This window comes from Platalea leucorodia (genome assembly GCF_965183815.1).
Source record: "Platalea leucorodia genome assembly, chromosome: 6".
Lineage (NCBI taxonomy): Eukaryota > Metazoa > Chordata > Aves > Pelecaniformes > Threskiornithidae > Platalea > Platalea leucorodia.
Genome location: NC_138828.1, coordinates 29,250,328 through 29,268,866, shown reverse-complemented (window position 1 = coordinate 29,268,866; position 18,539 = coordinate 29,250,328). Strand labels below are relative to the sequence as shown.

The 18,539-nt window shown below is 37.9% G+C and overlaps 1 protein-coding gene across 2 annotated transcripts in view; it reads left to right on the top strand.

Moving 5' to 3' along the window:
- HADH (hydroxyacyl-CoA dehydrogenase) overlaps positions 1–18,539 on the top strand; it is a 30,784-nt gene that overhangs the window by 2,697 nt on the left and 9,548 nt on the right. Inside the window, exons 2-8 of one of the 2 annotated variants that reach the window (XR_014228589.1) lie at positions 1,030–1,158; positions 1,811–1,968; positions 6,788–6,914; positions 9,840–9,929; positions 11,460–11,532; positions 14,652–14,768; positions 15,842–16,022. Coding sequence is in view for 1 of the 2 variants with exons in the window: in XM_082315883.1 (XP_082172009.1) it covers positions 1,030–1,158; positions 1,811–1,968; positions 6,788–6,914; positions 9,840–9,929; positions 11,460–11,532; positions 14,652–14,768; positions 15,842–15,960 (813 nt within the window). In the remaining variant the exon portion in view is untranslated. Of the gene's footprint in view, positions 1–1,029; positions 1,159–1,810; positions 1,969–6,787; positions 6,915–9,839; positions 9,930–11,459; positions 11,533–14,651; positions 14,769–15,841; positions 16,334–18,539 lie in introns of those variants that run through there. The other variant, XM_082315883.1, reaches the window with a different exon arrangement.

Sequence of the window (18,539 nt, the reverse complement as noted above, 5' to 3'; positions counted from 1 at the left end):
TGAGGCAGCTTGGATGAGAATAGCACCATGCTTTTCTTCAGGAGATACCTCTGTATTTTTCATTTCAGCTAGCTTTTTTGGAGTAGGTCTTGTGGGCACAGGAGAATCTTTAGTCTCTAGGTGCAAGGTGAGATGTAAAGTAGAAGTTTGCAGAAGGTAAGCTCCTAAGTCATGTGACTTTAAAAACAGCCGGTGGAACCATGTTTTAACATCTGTTTTCCACAATTATTATATTACAGCTCTGTTAGTTCAAGAATTCTGAAAACAAAGACAGGCTGTTGCTAACCAGCAAGAGAAAGGTGGATTAATGAATAGTGAAGTAACACTAATGAACAGCTGATTATTAATAGGCTGTTGCAATCTGAGAAAGTGACATTATATGTTTGAAATTAATTGAATACCAACCAAAAAGGCAACCCGGTAGTGCTGTCTGTAGCTGAACCAATGTTTGTACCAAGTCCATCGTAAGGAGCGTTTGCGGGCCTTTCAGGTCTGTGGCGAACGTTTCACTGCTACGCCCAGCTCCACTGTCACCTGCCTGTTGTTGCAGGGACGTGCTCATGGACTAACAGCAGAGTTGTGTTATGCTACGTCCTGGGAACACAGGGCTAGCCATCCCTTGCGCCACCTGCTCACGCTGCCAGCATTCCAGTTTTGGTCTCCACAGCCCTTTTTCCTTACAAGATCCAAGGATCACAGCTAAGCCGCTTGCTCTTTTCAAGACGGCTGTTCGTTCTGTACCCACAGCCTCAGAATTCAGCTGCCTCCGGGCACAGGCAGCATTCTGCAGACAGCTGGGGGGAAAAATGGATTTCTTTTTCCCTTTCCCTCAAGTTGTTTGAGACCTTTATCCCCCAGCTGTATGCAGGTTTTTATGATTTTTCTAGTAAAGTGCATAAGTCTTGATTCAGTGTTCTTTAGCTCTCTCTTGCCTAATTCGTTGCCTAGTTTATTGTCTGCCCCAACACAAATCAATGTGGTTTGTTGTTTTATGATACTGATGTTGAATCTTTTTTTTTTAACTTTCAGGTTGCAGCGGCCAGCGGTCACACTGTGGTGTTGGTAGACCAGTCAGATGAAATCCTTAAAAAGTCTACAAAAGGAATTGAGGAGAGTTTGAAGAGAGTGACAAAGAAGAAATTTGCGGATAAGCCTGAGGTTGACATCATCTTCTTTATAACTCTAGAAAAACTTAGGAGAATGAAACTACCGTACTGAAGTTCTGATATTGTGTACAGTTATGTATTATAGAGCATGTTAATATATTGGCTTAAAAAGAAAACTTTCCAGTGTGCTGAAGAACTTGGGTTATTTTTTTTTTTTTTTAATTCAAGGAGGCTGGAAGATGTCTTACCTTATTTTCTTTCCTTTGTAGACTTCAGCCTTGAGATAAAGATTTTAAACAACTTGGTGACCTTTTAAAACAGATGCTAAATGTGAAATGGTGCCATATTATTCATCCTAACTTAATAGCAAGCTATCTTTGAGTGCTTACCTGGGAATGCACCAATTTTGTCTAAAAGCCAATAGTGACAAAATTTTCTTAATCCCTTTTTGTAAGGACTTCCTAAAAGAATGAATTCAAAGATCTCCTATTTGCTTCAAAGCAGATTTGATTGGCTAGGAAAATTTTGTTAGTGAAAGCATTGTATCTGTATATACTTGGAATTTTCTCACTGATTTGGAAATGTAGCAGGCTGACTGAATTTTTGAGGGCTCAGAAACACTTCAGAACACATAAGGGGATTTTCGTGTAAAAATAAATTATGTCATTGTGAACAGACATTGCAACTTCTTGGAAATGTTTCAGGCTGGTGCTGAGTTCATTGAGAAGACCTTAAAGAACCTCACAACAAGCACAGATGCAGTAGCAGTGGTCCACAGCACGGACCTGGTGATAGAAGCCATTGTGGAGAACCAGGAAATTAAAAGTGAACTCTTCAAGAGGCTGGATAAATTTGCTCCAGAGTACGTGTATTTTTCCTGTTATGTTTTGAAACTTAGACCTTTGTATCTTCTGTTTTTATTTTTACACCATTAGTTCTGCATTGTCTTAGCTGCTTTTTTAAAAACAGGAGTTTTTATCCCTTAGACTAACTGTAGACTGTCATGTGGTATGGAATAGTTGTTGTGCCAGGTGCATATGCTGCAAACACTTTCAGGTGTATTCAGCCAGGTTTATTTACTTGTTGCATTGCTTCATTTGATGTGCTTCTGGGTATGTTTAGTCATAAGGTTTGTCCATCTACTCAGCAAGTTCAAATCCAAATGAGTAACAGTAGAATAAGCTTGTCGTGGTACATATGAGGTATGGTTAACGTACGTGTTCCCATATTTAAATAGGGAATTGGGATGATAAAATATTTGTTTTTAGCGTGCCTAGCATGAGAAGTTTTAAGAAGTCTGAACCTCTTAACTGTAAGTCACAGTCAGCTCAACAGTAGCTTAAGTGAACTAAGTTTACTTTGTAATACAAGAGTTTGGAGATAGCTCATTGCTGCTTATTGTGGGTGGGGTAAAAGTGTAAATAATTTCTTAGCATGTGCTCACGCAGTTACTTACAGCCCCTGGAACTTTTTTTGAACTATATTTGATAACTGTTGGAAGTTACTGTTGCATTGGATCCAAACCCAAAAATGCTGTTTAAGCGAGCGTGCAGCTTCAGAAGCTTGATCCTTGTGACGGATGACTCAGGATCACAAGACCTTGACTGCTTGCAGGTTGAGATTTTAACTAGTACAGCTAAATCTGGGGATATTGGCTGAGAGGTATTCTAGACTGTCTAACTAAAGAACTAGGCAAGCTGTGGCTTGAATATAATGTCAAGGGAGAAGAGATGTTATCATTAGTTGACTTCAGCCTGGGGAGATTTTCAGGCTGTCTCGTATGGTTGGTAATCAAAATTACCTGGTGCTTCTGAAAACAATAAATGATGACAAACAGTGGTGCACTGAGCACAGGGAAACTTGCTGTTACCCTTAGTCTGACAGACAGAAGTAAGTAGATGCCTTTGACAATTAGGAGGACACCTCGTCATGATTAGATTGTGCTTATTTTGTGAAAACAGACCGTTGGTTGCCTGAGTCTGTTCATATTCAGCAGGGAAAGCTAATGAGCAAATTAAGCCTACTAAATGGCAAACTGTCTAGAACCGGTCAGCAAGGAAAAGTGGACACAGGGAGCTGGAGCGTCATTTAATAATATGTATCTTTGGAACACCTGAGGCTATTTTTTAGTAAGACTGAGCTGTTCATAAGCATAGCTGACTTAAAACATAAAATTTTACATTACAGAGTGTTAAAAGATATTAGGAGTTGTTCAGATATGCTCCTGCCTGTGGCAAAAGGAATGATTTTGCAGGGTTGGGAAAAGTGACATGAGACAAGAAGCCTTCCTTTTTAAGAGAAATGATGATAAACATGCAGATGCCTTGCATGTAGGATAAAGAAAAGGGGAGCGAATGGTGAAGAATATGGGTTGCAGTGTAGAAAGTCTAGATGAAAAGAAAGAAAAGCTAGTAAAGTAATGAAACTTAGTAGCCAAGTGTTTAAAATATTAGCTCTTAGATACAAATGGTGATGTGTAATTATGTGAGGAATACGGAGTTACAGAGTGCGTGAGTAGCGTGGGGAAAAGCAGAAATGCCTAGAGAGTGTTTTTCTGCGTGTGGAAGGAAGCAGTAGGCTTTATTCATCCCGCGCGGCACAGCGGTGGAAGGGAGAGCTCTCCCTGTCAGCGCAGGCCTCCTACAGCCTTCACTAAGATTCAGCGTTTCAAAATTTCTGAAAGTAGTATGTGGGCTAACTGTTGCATCAGCTTAATGGGGGTCGTGGACTTGTGGTTGATTGGTAGCAAAGACAAGATTTGTTTAAAGGTAGCTTTGAGTCTTGGGAGAAGTTTTGCTTCCGTGGGGCCCTGGGCGTTAATGGCACGGTGAAGTGTATGTTACAGGCAGAGATCCTGAAAGACCAGGCTTCTGAGGAGGGAGGACTTGTCTGAATTCAAATCTCGGGACTTACCGCAGGGGTAACTGATCGAAATGTAAGGGGCTGTGTATTACAGTTGCTCAGACCAGATGATGAATTATGCCTTTGGAACACAAGCTGTGTGAAACCTTGCGTTTTTCTTCTTTTGTACTGTATCCCATGTCTCATGTGTTTCCTCAGCTGCAACAGCTACATATTTGTCTCCCGTTTTTGCACTGCGATGACCTCGCCAATGAAGATAAGTTTGGGAACAGCACAAAAGCAAAGCATTGCATTAAAAAAACAAAATGCAGTTAACTTATTTCCTCTTCCTTTTTCTCTATATAATAACTATAATTTCTCTGAAAGTGGGTCTATAAATGGAGGGGGGTGGGAAAGCTATTCTTTATTCAGAAAAGTTTTATTTGGGGGTGGGGAGTGAATTTCTTTGGTTTTCAGAGAAAATGTAATGAGCCAGGAGAGTTTGGCAGCGCCAGAGAGCATTGGGAACTCGGGGTATTCCTCATCTGGGTAACTGTCCAGGTGGAACGGTGACTGCTGTTTCTTGGATGCCATCAGTCTGAGCGCATAATGGTTTATGTTCTTAGAGCTTTGCAAAAGCTTTGTGTATGCTACATTCCTCTCAGTGTTATACTCATCCTCCTAATATGGTAGTTGTTACTGTGTTACATGGTCATCGTCTTCAGAGCAGGCGATAAAGCATTGCTACCCACTCTTCAGTTCTGTTTTCCTTTCGTTGAATTGGGTCCGTCTCACGTTTCCATTGTGAAAAGGTCAGGCTAGGGTTTTTGTAGAATATCCCCATGTTCTTTGTGGCTTTTAGGCCTTTAAACACTGCAGCGCTTTTCCAAACAGGATCATAATGAACATGACAAAAGAATTTTTCAGGTATCCTCTTTAAGAGCTCTTGCCTGCTTGCTTTCTGTTTATTTCTGGGTGGTGAGAATGCCTGTCAACATCTCTTGGTCTAGGATTTATCTTTAGATGTGGAAACTCAGCTACGAACTGGCCAGTGATTTTCAGCTGTTCACTGTGTTAGAATCAGCGTGCTATAAAACTGTTACAACAGAAGCGTTGTTCAATGTTCACTGTGTAACGGAGCTGGACTGTAAGACTCAGTTTTATTGAAATGGTGTGTTTCTCTTGTGTTGGACTCTGTTTTTAATGTCTTCCCATGACCCACTAGATGGCACCAAGAGAAAGCACGCTGGCGGTGCCTGGATAAGCATCACTAGGGCTTCACTGTTGCTTTCAAAAGGCTTCCAACTCTGCTGTCACCTGAGGCACGGGTTATGTAATTCTAACTCACAGAGGCATCTAAATTCTATTTTAAACTCAGTTTAAATCAGTTGGCTGGTCAGAGCAGAAAGTGTAAACAAAACGCCTTTGTACACAATACAAATGTAACACTTTTTTTCTGAAGGCTTTATGTTGTGTGAGGCTACAGTATTCACCCACAGAAGTCATGCTGAAGTAAAATCTCTTTAAGTGAACACAAATATAAACCTAGCAAAGATTACATCTCGCAAATCAGTGTGCTTAGTTTTTATGTGAATATTTGAATTCTTTGTATACAGTGGCAGATTTTCAGAGAAGGGAAATGTCTTTTGGATGCATTGACCTTGCAAGGTCAAAACTATGAGACACAGAATACTCTTTTTAGTACCCCACCTCAAAACAATATAAGACCCACTTTACGATGGGGAAATAATAAAAGAATATTTGTAAGAAGTGTAAACAGGAATTTTCAGGATTTTTTATTTCCTTCTCCATAGCAAATTCTCAAAAACTGAGAAAACATAATAAAAAATGGAAATCAGTGTGGGCTTTGTTATCCCCAAATGTTTTCTTTTAATGCCACTGTAAGATATCCCTACGACTTGGACGTAACTTTTCTGGAAGCTCCATTGCAAAGCTCAATTGTATCTTGGTGAAATGTAAACAAAATACCACTAGAGATTAACATTTGATGAGTCCAGTAGGATAACTTTTTGAAAGGTCAGTAGGATACAGCCCAGAATGGAAGGTAGAGTTTCATCTCTAGTTTAGTTTCTCATTTTTGTGGTTTGAAGAAAAAGCCATTTCTGTAAGTTTTCGGTGTGATGTCAGTGTAGCTGGGCTGTTGAGGTTCTGAGATATTTCTGGAAAAAAAAAATAAAACCAACAAACCATTATAAATTGCAATTAGTAAATCTAGTTTATGTCTGGAAAAGGACTTTATATATGTCTTAAAATTCTTGTGATTTTATGTATCCTTTGCAGTGTGCTATGCATGGCAGTTTTTATCTTTTCTCTGTTTTTTTCCACCAGCTCTTTGCTCTGGTGGTAGGTTTGCTTGTTATGTCTACCATTGATCATTATTAAAAAAAAAAATAGATTCCAAATTTTTCTTAGGGCTCCAAAGTGCATTTTTGACGTGGCAAATGATTGGGTTTCCATAGATATGTAAATAATTAACAATAAAAAAATACCATTAGGTTTCCAGGGTTGCTGAAGGAATTACCTGGAATAGATTTGGGGAGTTAACAAAAATTTTCTACTTACAGAGTCTTTTTTTCTGTCACCTAATACAAGTATTCAACATGCTTACTCGGGAGTCAGAAACTCACACAGCCCTTCCAGTGGTTATTTCATCATTGCTGTACTTATACCTCAGCAAAAGGACCATGATAATCTGCTGGGATACTTCTGAGAATTCTGTGGACGGTTAGCCAATGGATGTCTATATGTTTAGTGCACCAATCTCCTACTGTCAGAAAAAGAGCTGTCATTTATGCAATCCATATGTTTCTTTTTTCCAGGCATACGATATTCGCAAGCAACACTTCGTCCTTGCAAATCACGCAGTTGGCTAACTCAACCACCAGGCAGGACCGGTTTGGTGGTCTCCATTTCTTCAATCCTGTGCCTATGATGAAGCTTGTGGAGGTAAGTGCTTTATAACATCATCATAATAACGACTGTAGCACAGCAATGCAATTGTCGTTACTAAGAATTCGGTTAGATGAAAGAGTAGATCTCAGTTTGCAGTTCTTCTGATATGGAATAAGCTACCTCTAGTGATAAAAGGGTGGTGCAGTCTCTGTTGTGGGGCAGGTTGAACAGACGGAGGGAACTCCTTCAGTCTCGAGGCTCCAAAGTTCTCCACTGAACTACCATGATGGAACGTTACTGCCTTGTGACTTTTGAAAAAAGTCAGTCATTTTTGTTTCAATGTTCCACATGATTTGTCTGGAAGTATTACAATATTTTCCAACCCTTAAGGAAGCGTGAAAAGAAGTTTTTACATAACTCTTCAGATGTCTTTTCTAAACATACTCTCTTTGGCTACATCATGCAATTTCTAATAATACTGCAATGCAGAGCAGAATAAGAAATAATCTGATGTTAAGAGTTTATCTGAGCCTCCAAAGTAAAGATCACATTGCAGAAACACTGACAGGTGTCTTTTCTGCTTTTTCTCACCTTCCCCTGTTACAGCTGACCTTGATCAGCAAGAACTTATAAACTCTTGAGTAAGTGAAAGTAAACTTTGCATTCTGGCCAATCTGCCCCAAAGTTTCATGTACTTTGTGCCCTTAAATACTGTAAATCTTTTTCCTCTGTCCCATGAGTGATTAGTTCTAGTATTGCTTTGGTGACAAGCACTTCAAATATGTTCTGCCTGCCTTTTGAACTCCTGAGATTCACTTTATTATATTTTTTGTTTGTTTCCCATTAAAATACATATGCAGTTGCTTGCTCTGTGTCTTTGAATGTATCATTCTCTTCATCCCCCTTTTGAAATGTTTGAAACTTTTGGCTGAAATGAACAAATTTGATTCAGAGTATGGTTGTCAGACAAGGGCTCGGTCACTTGCAAATTCTCTCTCACTAACTTCTGTACCCATGTGGATTTTTTTTCTTTTTAGTTTAATTAGTTAGTAGTTTTTTAGTATTTATTAGTTTAATATTGCATCCTGTGTGTTGTGACTAAATGCTCTGGGGAAATGTTGTAAGAAGGAAAGGAAGGAATTTTGTAGGTGTTGTCAGAGGTAACAGAAATCTTTAGCATAATTCCTTAGGCTAACATAGGCTTTATTGATTTCTGTGTTAAGACCTACTTGTTGGCAGTAATTTATTTCTATGGATGAAATGTTCTATGCCTTGTCTCAAGCCTAAAACAAATGGTAGTCTTTAGAAATCTAAACTAAGCCTTTGTGAGGTTTGAAAATACAGAAGATATCAATCATTGTTTGTAAAAAAACAAAACAGAGCAATCCCTGTATGACTGCTGTGGTCAGTCTTTATAATTTGTGGGTTTTTTTTTCACCTGACTTATGAATGTCCTAGCCCAGAGTCACTCCAGTTGATGAGTAGTATTTGAAGAACTTTAAAACACAGAAGCTGTGCTTTTAGTGACTTGATCTTGAAAGGCACCAATATTAGTAAATAAATGCACTTTTTAAGGCTTTGCTTTTATTTCAGATTTACTGCTGTGAATCAGGATTGGCATTGACAAACACTGTAAAACAACATTTTCTGTGTAAAACAGATGTTTCAGTTTGAAATAATCAGGAGAAAATCAAAAGAATCGCCCAAAATATAAAAGATATTACTGAAATTGCCAGTCATCTGTCATGGAAGCCGTCCTTCATGGGTCACAAGTCTGCAGTGCCTTTTGAGTCTTATCTGCTATTTTCATAGATTGCTGATCTCATGCTCAGAAGCGCATAGCTTTGAGGGGATTTCTTTCTCTAATAATCCAAAAGACTAGTGCTAAAGTTTCAAAATTCTGAAGTGTATATTAAAAATTCATTCTTGAAACTGTTGCAGTCTTATGTAAGTATCTCAGATATTTTTATCTAATGTCAAAGAACACTTTTTTCCTGCTGAGAAACAAGCCTTTTTCTCAGTCCTAACAGTGTTTTTTTGTGTTGGCTTTACATAAGTCATTAGGATGGGGGGAAATCTCTGTGTTACTTAATTGTATGGACAAGGAGATCAGCCTTAACTGCTTGTGTATAGCATTTTTTCAGTTACTGCACATGAAGGTCAGTTTCAACACAAATATCACAACCAGTGCAGCTTCTGCAAGTCTTTTTTTTCTTTTTTTTTTTTGTCTTTTTTTAAAAATTTTCTTTTTTCCTTTTCTTTTTTCTCTCTTTTGTCTTTTTTTTTTTCTTTTTTATATTTTTTCCCCTTTTTTCCTTTTTTTTCTTTCTTTTTTTGGGTGGGTGGCAGGTCTCTAATAAGTGACTTAATGCATCCCAACTCCAGTGAAGTATAGAAAATACTACATGTGGCTGAAGTATAGAAAATACTACATGTGGCGAAAGACTCAGTTGTGAAGAAAGTCAATGTGGAAACGTACTACTCAAAAAGCTAAGGGGCTGTCACATATTTGAAAGACAGATTTTAAATTTTCTTCAGAATTCAGTGTCTGTGTCATGTTTACATTTGGCACAGGGTAGATGTTACAACTCTTTCTATCAGGAACTATGTCTGTTAATATGGTTCCCTAGATTGATGGCATCATGTTTCCTAAGGCAACAGAGACTGTGTAGCTTTTAAAGTTGTCCTCTTATACTGTAATCTCTAAATGGGATTCCTAAAGGATGGTCCCTTTTACCATCCATACTGGCTGAGTGGGAAAGTATCTTAAGGAAACACATAATTTCAAAATGTGCAAAATGCTGTATCTATCTTTAAAATAGATTTTTGTGTCTGTTACATATATATCCACTGAAACTGGTTTTTGCAAAACAAATGTTTTGTGAATTTCTGGAATAGTGTTCTGGATTACAGTTTAATCATTGCTGCACTGGGAAATGAGAGAGATTCTGCTCAGAAATGTGCTTATGCTCTGCCCAGGTCATCAAGACTCCAATGACTAGCCAAAAGACTTTTGAATCGCTTATGGATTTCAGTAAAGCAGTAGGAAAGAGTCCTGTCAGTTGTAAGGTGAGTACATTTTGATTATATAGGGTTCAGAAGGTCTGTTCTTGAAAACTGTTAATTTTAAGGTGGTAGGTTTTAGTAGAATTCAAGAATTTCCAGGCTGCTTTTTATCCAGTTTCTCTTCCCTATTAAAAGCATTTTGACAAAGAAAACGTCCACATTTACCACAAATTCCTCAAAGTAGAGTGACTCTAGACATCTTGTGAGAAGCAGCAAAACTCACAAGTATCAGGGTTTACAGTTTTTGGTTTTTCTTTTCCAGTCTTGCAGAAGCCTGGACTGGAGAGCTTAAGCAGGAGCTCATCTTTAGCCATGCTAGAGACAAGACTGCTACCTCTTGTACTGTGAGGCAGTTGGATGGATCCTCCATGGTGTGTGCTCATTGCAAGTTTTTCTTAAGACTGCAATAACTAGACACATATTAATCTTCATTGCTTTGCAGCTTTGGTTTTTTTTTCTCTAGAGGAACACCCTACTTCCCAAGCACACTTTTTCTGAATCCATTAAGTTGTGGTCTGGGTAGCTTTATGCAAGCTATTGCCTTGAGTTTCACAGCCCCCAGGAGACATTTGGTCATAAAAAGAAAGGCCTGCAATCCGGTAGTTACCAGTAATTCAGCATCTGGATGCTGGACTCTAGTTCTGGCTGTACTGCTAAATTGCTCTGTGGCCTTAGTTGACTTTTTTCCTGTTTCTGTCACAGTTTTGCAGTATGTAATGTGCAGAATATGTGATGAATTATTGTTTATAAATTAGCTTGGGTAGAGGGCAATGCAGTCTATATACCTGAACCTTCCCCCTCCCCCCTTTTTTTTTAAATTCCTGTTTGTAGAAGGAAAATTGCGTGGAATTCTCTGGATTAAATATTGAGGTAAAATGGAATGAACAATCAAAATCTGAAACAGTAGTAGTATACGAAATAATACTATATTTGCAAAGCTCTTTCTCTTTTCTTTGTATTTTTGATTTTGATTAAAGCTTGTGTAAAAGAAGTTCTGTATCAGTTTGTTATCTTCTTCTGACAGCATGTATCCTATCTTTTCATTGGTATTCTTTAGTGTTTGCTATTGAAGTGATCCTGATTTTCAAAAGCATGGTTTACCAGTGAGCAATGGAGGAGAAGTACACTATTTAGCCAGGAGTGTTTGTAGTGGCGAACACACACAAAAAAATGTTAGGGAAGAACTGCTCTTCTTGTATCCTTCAGGAAATTGTATCAGTAGAATTTTGCTAAAGAAAAGGCAGTTGCCAACTGACCACATTAAATTGTTTTAAGAGTAATTGAGTTGGGCTTATAGTAGTTTTATTGTTCTCAGTCATGATGAATGTTTATGTGCCATTCCTTGTTTGTGAAATTCATCTTTTGTGTTTTAATACGGAGCAGATAAATCAGATGAAAAATACAGCTTAGAAAGTACCAGAAGTTGATGATTCAATAAGTGTCTTCATCCACTTGTTTAATTTGTCATGTAGCATTTGAGTGTAATACTGGTAGAGAATGTATATTTAGAACCCTTTTTTTTTCTTTCCATAGGATACTCCAGGGTTTATTGTAAACCGTCTCTTGGTGCCATATATGATGGAAGCTGTTCGACTTTTTGAGAGAGGTACTTGTTGGGATATTGACTTCAGGGAATGCTGACATATAACACTGCTGAATGTTATATCCCTTCAGAAAAGCCTTGGGATTCCCTCAAAAATTTCAGACCTTAAAGGCTGAAAGTGAACAGTGAATATCAAATATGAGCCAATATGTGTAGTTGGAAAGACCTTGTCTTCACTTTGAAATGTCAGTGTATGCAGAGTGGGAAGGCACTTGTTACTTGTGTGGGAAATTTCTGGTGGTGGAAAATGTTTCTGGTGTGGAGATGACAAGGTGAGTGTAGTGCCATTGTAAAAATATCCTCTTCCAGCTGATCAGGAGCCTCCCTCTCTCCATCCCAAGAGGTGTTAATGAAAGTGGTTGAAAATGCTGTAGTGGGGCCATTAGCAAAGTTCTCCTGAGTTCACTTACATGGGGCTTGCGAAATAAAACACCAATTTTGAGGTGAGGTAAGTAGTATAATACTCAGTGTTACACTACGGTACTGGCATACAAGTGATTTGGGCTCAACTATTGCCCTGCAAAACCTCCTCTTCTCTTTCTGTGTCCTTTTTTAGACATAGGTTCTTTAGGAACTCCCATCTCACTGCTGGTCTCTGTTATGTTAATTTGGAGGGTAGGTAGAAATAATCACGGATCTCCAAAGAATCACTAAATTTTTCAAAGCATTGGTAATTGTTTGAAAAGGAAACAAGCCAATAATGTAGTGGATAAAGAGGAAATTATGGAGTATAACTGCTTTTATTTCAAGTGCTCTGCTCATAGCTGTGTGCTAAGAATGTCATTTGAAACATTTTGTTTTCGAAATCACTGCTTTTTTACAGATGAAAGCACTCCATTATCAGGATTCCACCAAATATGCTTTAAATATTAAAAATCTCTTTTATAGCACATGGAAAGGATGGTTTGATCTCCAGAAAAAATATAAACCAACGCTACTTGTTTATCCATCAACAGATGTACCTAATTACATCTCAAAGGGAGAAAAGAGCAAATTTAGTGACTTGAAAGGCAAAGGCATGGATGCGAGGGGGCGTTATTCTCTTAGAAAAAGTCACAATTTTAAATAAAGTGTAGGGGTGTTCCAGTGTGTGTAAAAGAGGTGCCTTTATGTGACATGTATCATTATGCATATTTCAGGAGACAATAGAACTTTTAATTAAATGTAGAAGAAAACAATCACTGAGATTGTATTTTAAAATTGACTCTTCTCTGCCTAAGCAAAACAATATTTTGATGTCATCTTTATTCTGTTTGTATTTTGTTCAACGGTATGATATTTCCAAACTTGTTAAAGTTCATTTATAAATTTTTAACTCTAATGAAATCTATTTAAAAAGCTGGTTAATGTTTTGAAAAGCCTGATGGCTGTCTTCTAAGTCATATATTCCATTGAATCAGGTTAAATTTTTATCACATCCTTTGCATTAATTCTCAGAGTAGACACTTGAGCCAGATTGTCATCCACACTAGTCCAAAATCTGGGGCTCTTTCCTGGCCACCCCAAGCACTGAAATACAATTTTATTGGGTCAGTCCTTGAGTCTTTATTTATACAAAATCTCCTTGGGTTAAATGTGTGCTTTTGTATAGGCAAAATACCTTTAGTATATTAACAGTGATTTAAACAGCGGGCATATTATAAGTATTAATGTATGGTGGTCTGTACTGCCCTGTTCTTAGTGAAAAACCAAAAAAGCAGTCAGCCAAGTTTCTATGGAAGTCTGCTTTATACTAGGAGACTAGTATGAACTAGGGGTACAACCTTTGTTTGCCTTTTTACTATTTTTAAATGTATTGTAACGCAACTGTATACTGTCAGTGGCCAAGTCCTAAGTTTGACAAAGTGAGACAAATCTGTTGATGGAAGAAGTATGTACACCTGCATCAAACTTCAAATGAGTTGAGGATTTATGTGTGTTTGAATTTGGGGAACTGAAATTATGTTAGAATTAACTAAGGCTAATATACCCAGTTTCTCAGAAATAAAATGTGGTTTAAAAAAAAAAATAAATTGACAGCTTTAAAGGGTAAAAGGAGATATATAAAAATTACTACATTGTACAGAACTTTCACTGAAGTTGTTGACTTTACGAGAGATTTTGAAAATTTATTTCTAAGTTTCTCTGATCTTAGGTGCATAAATTGCATAGGCTATGTCTGCCAAGCTTTTGGACACCCTGAATGCCTGTACGCATCGAGCATGGAGGTTATTTAACAAGTACCTCCGGGGTTTGTTTAACTTTGTCCTTTTTGTAGCATCTGCAAAGAAGTGCACTGCTTTTACCAAAATATATATTAGAAATAAGCAGTAGAAGTGTATCTGCTTTCATGACAGTATAAAATATGCGTTCCCAGCAAAAGAATGAGGTGAATATTCAACTGTGACAATGTGGCAATGCAGGTTTTATATTTTTATAGGCGCCGACTGAAGTAGAAGTAGCAGATTTCTGATAATTTTGATTATTATTTTTTTAAATAATTTTGGAATTCACAAATTTAACTGCACCTGCGCAGTCTCTTCAGGTCACTCCTCTCTGCCATCTCTGGTGCTGATGGATATCCTCAGGTGAAAGCTGCCGTAACTAAGCATGTTACTCAGCTGCTACTGCTCCCCGCCCCCCATGCCTGCCTTGTCCATCAGCTGGGTGTCACTTGCCTTCTGGCTGTTGTAGAGTAAGGGTAGCTCTGTCCTGTGCATCATTCAAAAGCTGCTGCTGATCTGATGAAGCTGAAATTGAGACCCTTCCTTACTTACACTATTCGGCTGCTTCTAAAAGAAGCTCTTCATTCTTCATGGTGACCAGTTCTTCCTCTAGTCTTTCTGGTAGGTTGAGCGCAGTAGCTGTGGCTCCATCGATAGCGTAATGATCTGTACTGAAATGCAAGAGGAAGCTTGAAAAATGGAAAGCAGGCCTGCAGGGCTTTTTTTTATTTCTGTGAGAGATTCAGCTTTATACTCCAGCATGTGTATGCTGACTCCAGTTTTTGTGGTTCTGAAACGTGCAGAGATTTCTGTGAAGAGCTGCACCAGGGTGAAATAACACCCTGTTAATTATTTATGAGTGGTGCCAAGTAGATGCGGAATCTTCTCTGTTCATCAGACTGTCAATCTTTTCTCTAGGAGATGCATCAAAGGAAGATATTGATGTTGCTATGAAGCTTGGGGCTGGCTATCCCATGGGTCCATTTGAACTGCTGGACTATGTTGGGTTGGATACCAGTAAATACATTATAGATGGTACTGCATGCCTATTTTCTTCTCTTTTTCCCCTTTTTACCTAAATTGTAGAGGAATGTTCTAATGAAAATCTGACTCTTAATTCGTTTAAACTGAATGTTTATGGCATAGTCTTTTAGCTGTTGAGGACAAAGGAATGAGAATTCATCTCAGAATGCTGTGTAAGTACAGTATTTCTACTGTATGCCTGTACCCTATGCACATGGGGACAGAACAGTGGTGGTTTTGCTGCCTTCATCAAGTTCCAGGGGAAAATAATAATAATATTAGTGGAACTTGATATGTCTAAAAAGATTCAGTGGGAAGAGAGACATGTACTGGAGGTAAGAAATTCTGATGAAAAGCAACAAATGTTGAGACTCCCTGTCCTATTTCTGCCAGCCACGTTTTCATTCTCAATTAATAAGAAAGCCAGTAAATACCTTAAAAGATGCAAGTATACCATCTCCGTTTCACTTCAGTTGATAAGGGGATGAATGTCAGTACAATAACAAAAAAGACATAATTGGTGACAGCTTGTTGATGATTTTGAATGAGCATATTATTTTGAATGAGCATATTATTTTGAATGAGCAACTTAAATATTCTCGAAAGCAGAATGTTACTTTCAAAATGGCATCTTCAATGAAACCACTTTTGCTTTTAGCCAGTACTGTGGAGTAGCGTTACATTGTTCTAACTGACCATATCTTTCACAGGTATAAATTCAACTTGGAATTTCTTTCCACTTGAATTTCTTTTCAGCATAGCTTTTGTTTTATTTCTTTGTACTTATCTATGTTTTAAAAGTTCTCTCTTTTTTTTTAAAGTATTAGAAATCCTCAGTCATGGAGATTATAAGGTGTTCAGGGTAGACTACACCTAAAGACTAATTGCTAGATTTGCTCATAATCATCAATACTGATCTGTGCTTTATGAAGCTGTATTGAAGGGTCTCAGAGAGTCTAGAATAAGTTCCAAACCTCCTTCAGTTTTTTGGCCTCTTAATATGTTTCTAAGGAGATGCAGATCTCTATTACGTTTGCATATAGACAGAACCGTTACTAATTCATCCACTACTTTTCTTCGACCAGGATGGCATTCATTAGAGCCCAACAATCCTCTTTTTGCGCCCAGCCCACTCCTGAATAAACTGGTAGAAGAGAAGAAGCTGGGTAAGAAGACTGGAGAAGGATTTTACAAATACAAATGAACTCCAAACCTCAAGAGGTGTTAAGCTGTCTGTGTATGCTATTCAGCATTGCCATATTACAGGTGAATTCTGTTTAAACCTTCCCAAGGATGGCACAAGCTGCATTTAGAACATAACCCACCTCTGAACTGAGTGATTGTGCTAGTTAACTATTTCTCTGCTGAAAGCTTGATTCGGTAGATAATTTTTTTCTTGTAATTCTGAAAAGCTTTATACGTACAGTGCCTTCATGTAGATGTTGATTTTTCAGGTGCAGGACAGAATAACAAGTGAATTTATGTATTTGAAACATTATTATATTAACGGGAAAAATCCTAAAAATAACCGCACTTTCTTAAAAATAAAATTTTCAACAATTCTGTATTGAATGTCATGGCTTGCAGTTGATGTACTTGGTTGTAGGCCACTGGGTGGCAGTCTCTTTTCACTTTGGCAAATGTAGTGACGAAAAGGCAGTAAGTTGTTTTGTTAGGATTTTTCTTAAATGAAGTGCTAATCTGTGGGTATAAATTACAGTGCCTTGAACAATAATTTTTTGAGTGTCATACTGTTTAAAAATAAAAATAAAAATAAAAATAAAAACAAAAATCCTGCAATGGCAGGCTGTCACCTGGACAGAAAGTTCCCAATACAGCATTTAAAAGCAGAACTCGTGATTTGTGTTGGGATTTTCTGGCATTTTCCATTACTGGTTGATGGCCTCCTTTTGCTAGATGCTGTAGAAACATAACGAAGTGGTAGTTTCTATTCTGAAGGGCCTAATACATAGATTTGGTTTTTATTAACTAAGCTAGGAAGCTGCTGAAAGCTTCTGTACACTTTCTAGAGTCCTGTAAATTGGCTTTATTTACTGGCTCTTCATTTCAAGTGTCATTTTTACACTACCACTGTAGTTGAGTATTTTGGGGGACTGAAATTGGAGTCTGTGCTGTGTAACAAATAGGTATGTCTGGCTGTGTGAGGCACCTTCTGTTATGCAACTTTACTTCCTTGGAACTTAGCAGAGCCTGGACTTGTTCATGGCAGGAGTGCTGCAAATCCTGCCTTTTCTCCAAATACCGCAGAGCAAGTGAGCATGAGGGTTGGAGTTCCAGTTCAACTGAGTAGTAGTTGTCTTGTACTTTGTGTATTTTGCATCTGCAAACTGAGTGTTTATATATATATATTTAAGTAAAGAAACGATGAATAATTATTTAACTCTAAGTTGCCTCTTCCTCCCCAACATCTAATTCAGATTGCATATGAAGAAACTGAGGCTGACAGATGTTAATTTCCTTGCACACGATCACACAAGAAATCTCTGAGTAGAGAATAAAAATTGTTGGTTTATTGGATCCTGGTTCCTTATTACAGATCTGATTTTGAGACGCTTGTCTTGAAAGAAGAGGGTTAAAGGAAAGAAATGGTACTGTAGACAGTCTCCTTCCTTTGCTGATATATCATTAAATTGAATTGATTTTCGTAAAACACAGTCCACTTCTTGCACCTGAAGTCTGTTTCACTTGAAGGTTCTTAGTGCCTGTAATTCAATTTAGTGACTTCTAAGTGCTGCAGGGTGAAGTTAGCTTCAGAACTACTGTTTTCAGTAGTAATTAAAAATGAAAATGTGTTTTACTCTTGTGTCTTAAACAATGTTATTTGTTTTTTACTAAAACATTTGGGCAGAATTAACCTGATGCTGCTCCCTTTACTTGGAAGATCATCTTGATTTTTAATTTGGAAATGCTTAGGTTTATAAGAAGGCATAGGCTATTTAATAATAAATGTGCAAAATATTTTTCACTATTAAATGTGATATTGTGGAAAAACAAACTTTCTCTAAAACAGTGTTGTCCTTTCAGGAGCTCTAAGAGGTACAGTATGTATATATGTAATATATACAAGAAACCTGAAAGAGACATTTGTAAGTTTGGCTTCTATTTCAGAAGAGACTTCTTTTTCTCTGTAGCAAATAGGTCATGTGGAGGTACTTTACTGGTGGGTGGGGATGGTTTATTTTATCAGCATGTGGAGTACTGTGCCAGGATGAGCAGAAATGAGGTAAAGGGCCAAAACTTCAAATAGTCTCCCTTAAATCTAGATCAGAACTCATAGTGGTAATTGAATGACTGGGGCCATTGAATCAAGGTAAGCCTTTTCTTTTGCTCCTCTGTCAGGAGGTGTGGAGGATGTAGAAGTCCCTTCTTGGCTTCAAGATCATGATGAAATTGGTCAGAAGTAGGATATTAAATAGTCGCTCCTGATTTGTACAAGAATTTCTGCAGCTTTGACAGTTTAAAGATGTCTGGGAGGCTCAAAGAATGAGCAATGAAATAAAGGAATTGTCTGTCTCCATCTTTCCCTCAATAAAGATTACTTCCCAGCCATTGCTATGCCTGGACTTGATGTGGAGGTACTTGAGCCACCTTCCACTGCATGTGGTGTTGAACAAGTGAAGGGCAATCTCCTACTAGTCAGTACCTCCGACCAGGACATGGTACATTAGACCTGCTCTCACCAGTCAGCTCTTCCTGAATTTTTATTAATAGGGGAAAAGAGATGGTGGAAAAAAATGAGGGATAGAAGAGAAAAGAGGAAGG